General features: G+C 40.1%; 1 protein-coding gene across 1 annotated transcript; it reads right to left on the bottom strand.

Annotated features, from left to right (window-relative positions):
- Positions 1 to 522: 522 nt before the first annotated feature.
- LOC101990752 (L-lactate dehydrogenase A chain-like) lies at positions 523 to 2,025 on the bottom strand. The gene is given in 3 exon segments (XM_013348928.2): positions 523 to 1,291; positions 1,294 to 1,561; positions 1,563 to 2,025. Coding segments are annotated over 3 exon segments (981 nt in total). The 5' UTR covers positions 1,968 to 2,025; the 3' UTR covers positions 523 to 983.
- Positions 2,026 to 8,735: the final 6,710 nt, after the last annotated feature.

Here is an 8,735-nt window from a genome sequence, read left to right as displayed (position 1 = left end):
GAGGGCATTATGCCAAGTTAAGGAAATAATAGAGGAAACACAAGCAAATAAAAACAAAAACAACAAAGAAAGAAAGAACAACTTTGTAGGATTCAATTATATGTGGAATAGAGATGAAGTATGGGTGAAAAAAATGAAGTCAAACATATGGACCAAGAAGAAATCAACAACCTTAGAAGGATGGGAAGGAGGAAAATGCAGGAAGAAGGAAACAAGAAAGCAGATATATAGGATCAATAACTTTAGTTGTCTGGTGTGAAAGATGGGACGATGGCTGATGAAATTGAGCTGGACTCAGGGATATTGTTAAATACGTAGAGCTTATTCTTCTCATTAAAAAGTATCTACAAAATCATAAGCAAAAAGGGAAGAATGAGAATATGTACTTATAATAATTAATAATGTAAGAATGTACTGCATGAATGACATGAGAAAGAACAATGCATTGTCTAACACAAAGGTAGGAGACACTGTTAGAGCTGCAGATGACCACGTGAGTTCATATAAATACTTTCATCCATATTCTTTTTTTTCAAGGTTTATTTGGTGTTTTTATTGGCATGACACTTGGGTAGTCTGTTGCATCATCCATATGCAGATCTTCACTTTACACAATATTTCAATGTACACTACAGATACATAATACACAAAATAATATCCTTTAGAACAGTTATGCACAAGATATGCATAATGGATTTACACACTGGAGCCAGGTTATGACTAACTGGGAAATCATTGGCCTAGACATGTCTGGTGAAGGTACATAGCACAGACACAGCAGGTTCACAGGGTAACTGAAGCCTGCACACAGTTGGCAGTGAAACACCAACCAGGTTACCACTACACAAGTACCACTTAGCATCAGGGTAGAGCTGTGGGAACACAACCACCCTAACCACAGCTCAGATGAGGAGACAGTGTGCGGTCTCCATAGAAACCCTGCTGCAGCCTGGACAGTGAAGCGCTAGGACATCTGGGGACTTTTAGAACTGCAGCTCTTTCTGGATCCCCCAGAGCGTGTCTGCACTCTTCTTCAAGCGGGCCTCCTCTTCAGAAGTCAGAGTCACCTTCACAACATCTGAGATTCCATTTTGTCGCAGGACACAGGGGACACTGAGGAAGACATCATCCTTGATTCCATAGAGACCCTTAATCATGGTGGAAATGGGATGCACCCGCCTCAGATTCTTCATTATGCTCTCTGCCAAGTCAGCCACAGAGAGGCCAATGGACGTATAACCTTTCAGTTTGATCATCTCATAGGCACTGTCAACCACCTGCTTGTGAACCCCTTCCACTGCTCCTTGTCTGCATCGGAGCCCAGTTCTGGGTTCAGATTCTTCAGGGAGACACCAGCGACATTCACACCACTCCACACAGGCACACTGGAGTCCCCGTGCTCCCCCAGGACCCATCTGTGACAGCTCAGTGGGTGAACACCCAGCCTCTCTCCCATCAGGTAATGGAACCGAGCTGAGTCCAGATTGCAACCACTCCCGATGACTCGGTTTTTGGGAAAGCCACTTATCTTCCAGGCCACGTAGGTCAAGATATCCACTGGGGTTGGAGACAATAAGCAGCTTGCAGTTTGGACTGTATTTCACCACGTTGGGAATGATGAACTTGAAGATGTTCACATTGCGCTGGACCAGATTGAGCCGACTCTCTCCCTCTTGCTGACGGGCCCTGATAACCAGCTTGGAGTTTGCAGTCACGCTATAGTCTTTGCCAGAGACAATTTTCGGTGTTCTAAGGAAAAGGCTGCCATGCTGGAGATCCATCATCTCTCCCTTCAGTTTGTCTTCCATGACATCAACAAGGGCAAGCTCATCCGCCAAGTCCTTCATTAAGATACTGATGGCACAAGCCATGCCAACAGTACCAACCCCAACAACAGTAATCTTGTTCTGGGGGGCCTGTTCTTCCTTAAGGAGATTCACAATCAGCTGGTCCTTGAGGGTTGCCATCTTGTCGGACTTTGAAACTTTTGGGACCGCTAGTGCACGATGAACAGCTTTGGGCGCACAGCAGCGTGGTCGGGGTTCGGCTACAGAGGCTCCAGCACCCTTTCATCCATATTCAATTGTTCGCATTTGTGTATCGGGAAGAACTTATTGGCAAAGACGACATTCTGAGATCCATACATTTTTCTGGTCAAATAATTTGGATTTAATGCTTATATTTTCTTTCAGCACATGAAAATGAGAAAATCACCTGAATTTTATTAGGGTTTCTCTGGAGCTACAAGAATGGTCCCTAGTGAGTCATGGAGATTACAGAAAATTCTTTACTTTCAATAGAATCAACCATTGTGATAGAAGTCATTTCTCTCAAATTTCATCAGAAAAGCAAAGTTCAGTAACAGAAAACGGTATAACATACAAACCATTACGCCTGGGTGGAAAGTGATATGGTGGACAATAGATGTGAGAAATGGGTCAGAGGGATGCTGATGTCTCTCCCTCTGTAACAGAAGATGAGACACTCTACCAAACTCACGGAACCCTACAGGACATAAAGCTACCTCTGTTGTTCAGTTCCTGGTAAGTTTGACAGTAGCAATATCTCACTGGTCCTGCTTCCTTTCTCCTCTCTCATCTTGACAGTGAATGATGTCTCATATATGTGCATGTTTTTCTTTACATAAATGTCAAAGACAAGAAGTAGGATCAAAACCCAGTGCCATTGTCCTTGGCTTCTCAGCAGCCCTCATTGTCCGCCATATTCAGAGAGTCCGGGTTTATCCCCTGCTTTTTCAGTCACAGTCCAGCTGGCCTTGGTGAGCTCCCAATAGATCAGCCCCACTGTCTCCGTGGGTGGGTGCACCCCTCTTGGTCCTGACTTCCTTGCTCATCTTCTCCCTCCTTCTGTTCCTCATTGGGACTTTGGGAGCTCAGTCCAGTGTTCCAGTGTGGATCTCTGTCTCTATCTCCATCCATCGCCAGATGAAGGTTCTATGGTGATATGCAAAATATTCATCAGTATGGCTATAGGATAGGATCATTTCAGGTTCCCTATCCTCAGCTGCCCCAGGAACTAACTGGGGACCTCGCCTTGGGCACCTGGAAGCCCCTCTAGGTCCAAGTCTCTTCCCAACCCTAAGATGGCTCCCTTAATTAAGATATGTGCTTCCCTGCTCCCCTATCCAACCTTCCTGTATCCCAATCATCCCGTTGCCCCAAGTTCTTCCCATCCTACCCTTTTCACTTTTTTCTCCCCATCTCCCCTTACCCCTCTCCCTCCCAACCCTTAAGATCCCGATCACTGGGTTTTGATCCTACTTCTTGTTCTGGCTTTGTGGGGGCCTAGCCAGTTTGGATGTTCACCTTCCTAGTCCATGATGGAGGGGGGAGGACTTTGGACTTTCCACAGGGCAGGGAACCCTGACTGCTCTTCAGATCTTCAGACTTGAGAGGGAGGGGGAGAGGAGTGGGGGGAGGGCGGGAGGAGTGGGAGGCTGGGAGGAGGTGGAAATTTTTTTTCTCAATAAAAAATAAATAAAAAAATGTCAAAGACAAAGCAAAACCTAGGTTTTGCACTTGAGAAAATTAAGTTGGAATGGTTCTAGCACAGCAGGTTACATGCCTCGTAGGTCTAGTGAGGACTCTTGTGCATTCAGTTACCTTTCAAACTTTCCTACAATATGCCTTTTTAAAATTGACTTCAGATTATTAAAAAAAATTGCCATTTTTCTTCCAAGTCTCTCAACATGTTTGACTTTGTTTTCAAGGATGCAAGCTGTTGTTTTAAGATTTCCACAAGCACTTCAGGAGTGTAAAAGAGGTTTTTATTTGTTAAAACCTGGTGGTCAGCAAAACACCTCCCTCCTTTCTAGTTGACTTGACATCCAAGCCAAGAGAAACTTCCAGTATTTCTGTATCGACAGGAGGGTTCTGAAGTACAGCATTAATCTAGGAATAATGATGTCATTTTATTTGGAGTTATCATGACCAAATGAATTAATAGTAGAATAATTGTTGTTAATGAGATTTGAATAAAAGAGAATGTTCTGAATCTGAACTGATGGACGGAACTGTCGAAAATTAGAACACCAAGTACACATACAACCACAGTTTTAAAATTCTGTTGAACTGCATTATAAATAGAATTGGCAGCTGCAAGGGAGTCTGCAGTCTTGCTAATAAATCTGTTCCCATCTCATCTCAGATTGACAATGTTTGAGACATAGGGATAACTGATGGTACATTCACATTAAAATATGCCGCACTATCTATAGGACAGTGATGGAAAATATAAATGGAGAAATGGCCTGTAGCCAACTTTATTGTATCTTTTTGAGACACTTAAAATGAGAGAGAAGGGAAAAGTTTGAACACAACAGTACAAGATTTATATGATAGAATTGCTGCTTTCACACAACAATTTTAAATGTGTGTGTGTGTGTGTGAGAGAGAGAGAGTGTGTGTGTGTGTGTTTGTGTGTGTGTGTGTGTGTCTGTAGGGGTATGCATGTGAATGAGGATGCCTTCAGAGAGCAGACGAGGGTGTCAGAAGATCCATTTCAACTAGAGTTAAGGTGGTTTTAAGCTGCCCAATATGAGTGATGGGTACTAAACTGGGATTCTCTATAAGAATAGCACACAGTCTTAAACATTGAGCCATCTCTTTGGCCTCTGCCCCTAGTCTTAGAGTTTCAAAACTTCCAAGAGCAACTCTGTGGGGTACCCAGGCAGCCCTAGTTGAATGAATAAAGGTTAGTTGAAGTCCTGTGTGAATGTGTATTGACTAACTAACCCATACCCCCATCTTATGTATCATAAAGGAGCTGAGATTTCAGCTTGCTGCATAGCTGGATCAACTCTATCAGAGGGGCACAGTCCATCTGACTGAAGCTTTTCTTTACTTATGTTTGTGTCTGTCCTTTCTTTATTCCCTCTCCACTTCAATCAGGCCATCAGAAGCAAGCTGTGCTATTCAAGGCAGAACTCTAAATTGTGCCATAATATGTGAGAGTAAATTATTTTATAATGAAATTAGATAGTGTGCTTCCTACCTGTCTTTCCAAAGGCTGGATATAGTGGTGTATACCTTTAATCCCAGTAGTGAGGTGACCGAGGCAGGGAGATTTCTGTGACTTCTGGGACAGCTTGGCCTACACAGAGACTTTCAGACAGTCAGAGCTATGTAGAGACCATGTGTCAAACACAAACAAACAAAAATTCAAAGCAAAATAAAACTCTTTTTTTCCTTCTTGTACTGAATTGTAAAAATCATAGCTGTCCATCTTAAAGCCCTGTTTTGCATTCTGACAAATTCCTTATTTTCATTATTTTGAAGTGATCTGTTTGCCTTGGTGAAAGTAGCATGAAAATAACCCATCAGTGAATCCCTCCACACAAGAGCAGAGACTTGCCTGTTCAAGTATTAAAACTGTTCGTATCATATTGCATTCTCAGTTCCCTAAGGCATTCAATTTGTTAACCTGGAAATGCCTCTCATTATAATAATCACAGAAAAATAAGTGACCTCTCTAGCTTTATGCTAGTTGTACTTCAAAGAGTTTAATTAGCTTCTTGAGATAATTAATTATGGCTTGAGAGAAAAAAAAAACAAAAACAAACAAAAAACACTAGTCCTAAAAATGTGTTGCTTTTGAACTTTGCTCATTGGGTGTTTTTAGTTCCAAAAAGTTTTTTTGTTGTTTTTACAGAGAAAATAAACATTTCAACTGGATATCTGATAGGTGAACTTTGAGTGTTAGCTAGGCACTAGAGCATGTAACGAAAGTGACCTTTTCACTGTTCAGTGATAGCTGCGTGTGATCCCAGATCCCCAGGAAGTATTGTCAGTACAGGTCTATGTCTAATCATTTTGCTTACAGTGTCTCAGCAGGGTGCTGGTTTGAGAAAAGCAACAACTTTTCTATTTAATCAGAGACTCAGTGCTATACAGGTCCAGGTGAAAAAAATGATACCATATTCCTAATAAAACTAAGATTAACTTAATAAAGCAGACTTGATTCCAGTGTTAATTATCCAGGCATAGTTTTGCTGTATTCATCTAATTACATTAGCAGATTTTGGCACCTGGAGAGGTTTATTTCTCTTCCTTTCCAAATTAGGAAACAATGGGTAAATTAATAAAGAGATGTTCCAAAACCACAGAATTAATAAGTTATGAATAAATGTGGATTACAAAATCAACCATATACCCCAATAAACAACCTCTCTACTGAAGGCTAAGGTCCTCTCAGTATCCACACACAGAGATCTATTGAACATCCTCTCATAGCTTGTCTAATGTGACACAGGATTAACTTCTTCATGTCTATAAATAAGTGCAAGTTACTAAGTATTTAATTACTAAAAGTCTTAAAAGCCCCATCTCAGACTTACCCTCTTAGAGATTATTTCAAATCTGACCTGTTCATTTTATTTTAGCATTAACTGTTAACTACATTTTTCTCTAACTTATTTGTATAATATATATGTGGCTGAGGCTAACAGTTGCTATAGGAACACATTCTTTTTTCTAAGAAATAACTTCAAAACTTGGAACCATAAAAAACTGAGAATATGATTTTGAAAAATGTCAATACCTGCATGATGTACAAACACACATTAATGCTTATTAGTCAAAATATTAAGAAATATAGCTTCCATTATGTCTGAATGTATAAAAAAAACAAAGCATAGGGCTAAGATAAATGGATTGTTAGCAATAGAATCCAATTGGAAAGAAAACGTGTATCAAGAAAAAAAATTGATCAGATGAACCAAAATATTAACTATCCATAGACATAGATTTAACTCCTTCTTCATACTCCATGTTCCGGAGGCCACAGTTTCCCTTTCTTTTGTGCCCCTTGGAAGAAATATACTAAATTAATAATTTCTTGACCTTTGGTTTACCTCTGTCTGTTTTGAAAGACTTTACTTCTTTTGCTTATCAATAAGACTACTGTAGTTTATATGTATGTGTGTGTATATATATATGTGTGTGGGTTTCTTGGACATTATTTTCTGCTACCAAGAATCTGACTCTCTGTGGTCTTGAGTATTTGCTAGCGTTCCTCATTTAACTATTGGTTTCTTTCCTTGAACTATAAAAACAGAGAGTGAAAAGGTTGTGAGAGCCAACCTGTTATTCCACAGAACTAAGAAATCCTAATATCACCGTATGCTAAGCCTCACTCTGTAACTAAAGCTTTAAGCCTGAGTAATAAACGACCAGGCAAGGTGGTTCTATCCCCAACAGGAAAATTCTCAAGTTAGAAAAATAGTAATAAAACTGAGCAGCCTCATCGGCAGTAGATTTATGCTTTAGCGCTGTTAAAACCCCACACTAAAACAGCCGGTGGGGCATAACCATTTCCCATGAACCATAAATCATTTGCTTTTCTACCTTACTCGGGGTTCACCTTCATGTTACTACTAAGACAAATGCTACCGTGTAGTTCAAAGACATTTGCATTATGTGGTAGAATTATACGAATGGCCCATCCAGTTCTCCTGAGTGCCTGCAGATTGTCATAAAATAACAAAAGTAATGTTCTATTATGGAGGCGCTGCTCACAGCACTGCTCTTGATGGTGAGCCAAAGTACTGGAGTGCCTTGGAGTTTCGTTAGAGCTTTAGAGTTAGGCTATAAAAATACATTTATTTGAGAAAGATATGGCTGTTTGAGAAGCGTGTGTTCATTTTTCTACAGACAAAATGAGGCATGAAATGTGTGGAAACAGCATCAAGTGCAATGTTTTCTACCGTTCCCCCTACAGCTTCTGGTAGTCAGAACTACAGATAATCATAAAAGCTAGAAAAGACAATTGGTGACAGAAAAATAAGTGAATATAAAATCTAGCACAAACAGGAAAAAGTAGAACTAATCTTTTTTGGGAGATATGAATGGCCCCCAAACAATGTTGGTAAACAGTAAAAAGATCAGTGGCATTCTATGGGGCCTGTGCTGGCTGATTCTTGTCAAGATAACACAAACCCAGATATATCTAAAAATAGAGAATCTTAATTGAGGGAATGTGTTCATAATCTTGACTTGTAGGCTAGTCTAGGGTATTTTCTCAATTCATAACTGATGTGAAAGGGCCCAGCTCTCAATACTTGAAGAGGGAATGGTGCTACCTGTGAGCAGTTGGTCTTCCATCGTAGGACTGTATGCTCAGATTAGACGCTGAGCAAGCCATTGGGGTAGGCCAGAGCAGTGTTCCTCCTTCAATTATGCTTCAATTTCTGCATTTATTTTCTTGTATTGCGTTCCTGATGTGCGTCTCTCAACCAACTGTGACCTGAGATATGTAAACCAAATACCTACTTCCCATGTTGCATTTGGTCATGCTGTTTATTACAGCAATAGAAACCATAAATAAAATACTTTGAAAAAGTGTCTATTCCAGCATGAGTCTAGTAAAAGCCTACAATTGTCCACTCATCCTTCTAAGAATTCATGAGATGAGTAGTGTATCTCCACTGTGTTTGAATAATATTATTATTTTTGCTCTTACAACATTTTATACGTATTATGTATAGTAGACATAAATGAAAAGGAAAAAGAAAGAGTAGATATTTAAATAACTTACATGACCCCTTAAAAATAATGGCTTACAGATACATATGTGGCAACCTCTTCCTTCCCAAGTTACATTGTAACTGCTGAGGAATGTTTGAGTTCAATAAATATATCCCAGACATCACTACAATAACTCTGAAGTTAAAGCACCAAATTGATCCCAGAGAAATTAGGCAAAGAAGCAGGGCATCT

The sequence above is a fragment of the Microtus ochrogaster genome, chromosome 1, assembly GCF_000317375.1.
Source record: "Microtus ochrogaster isolate Prairie Vole_2 chromosome 1, MicOch1.0, whole genome shotgun sequence".
NCBI lineage: Eukaryota > Metazoa > Chordata > Mammalia > Rodentia > Cricetidae > Microtus > Microtus ochrogaster.
Note: the sequence above shows the minus strand (reverse complement) of the source record. Positions and strands in the feature narration are given on the sequence as shown.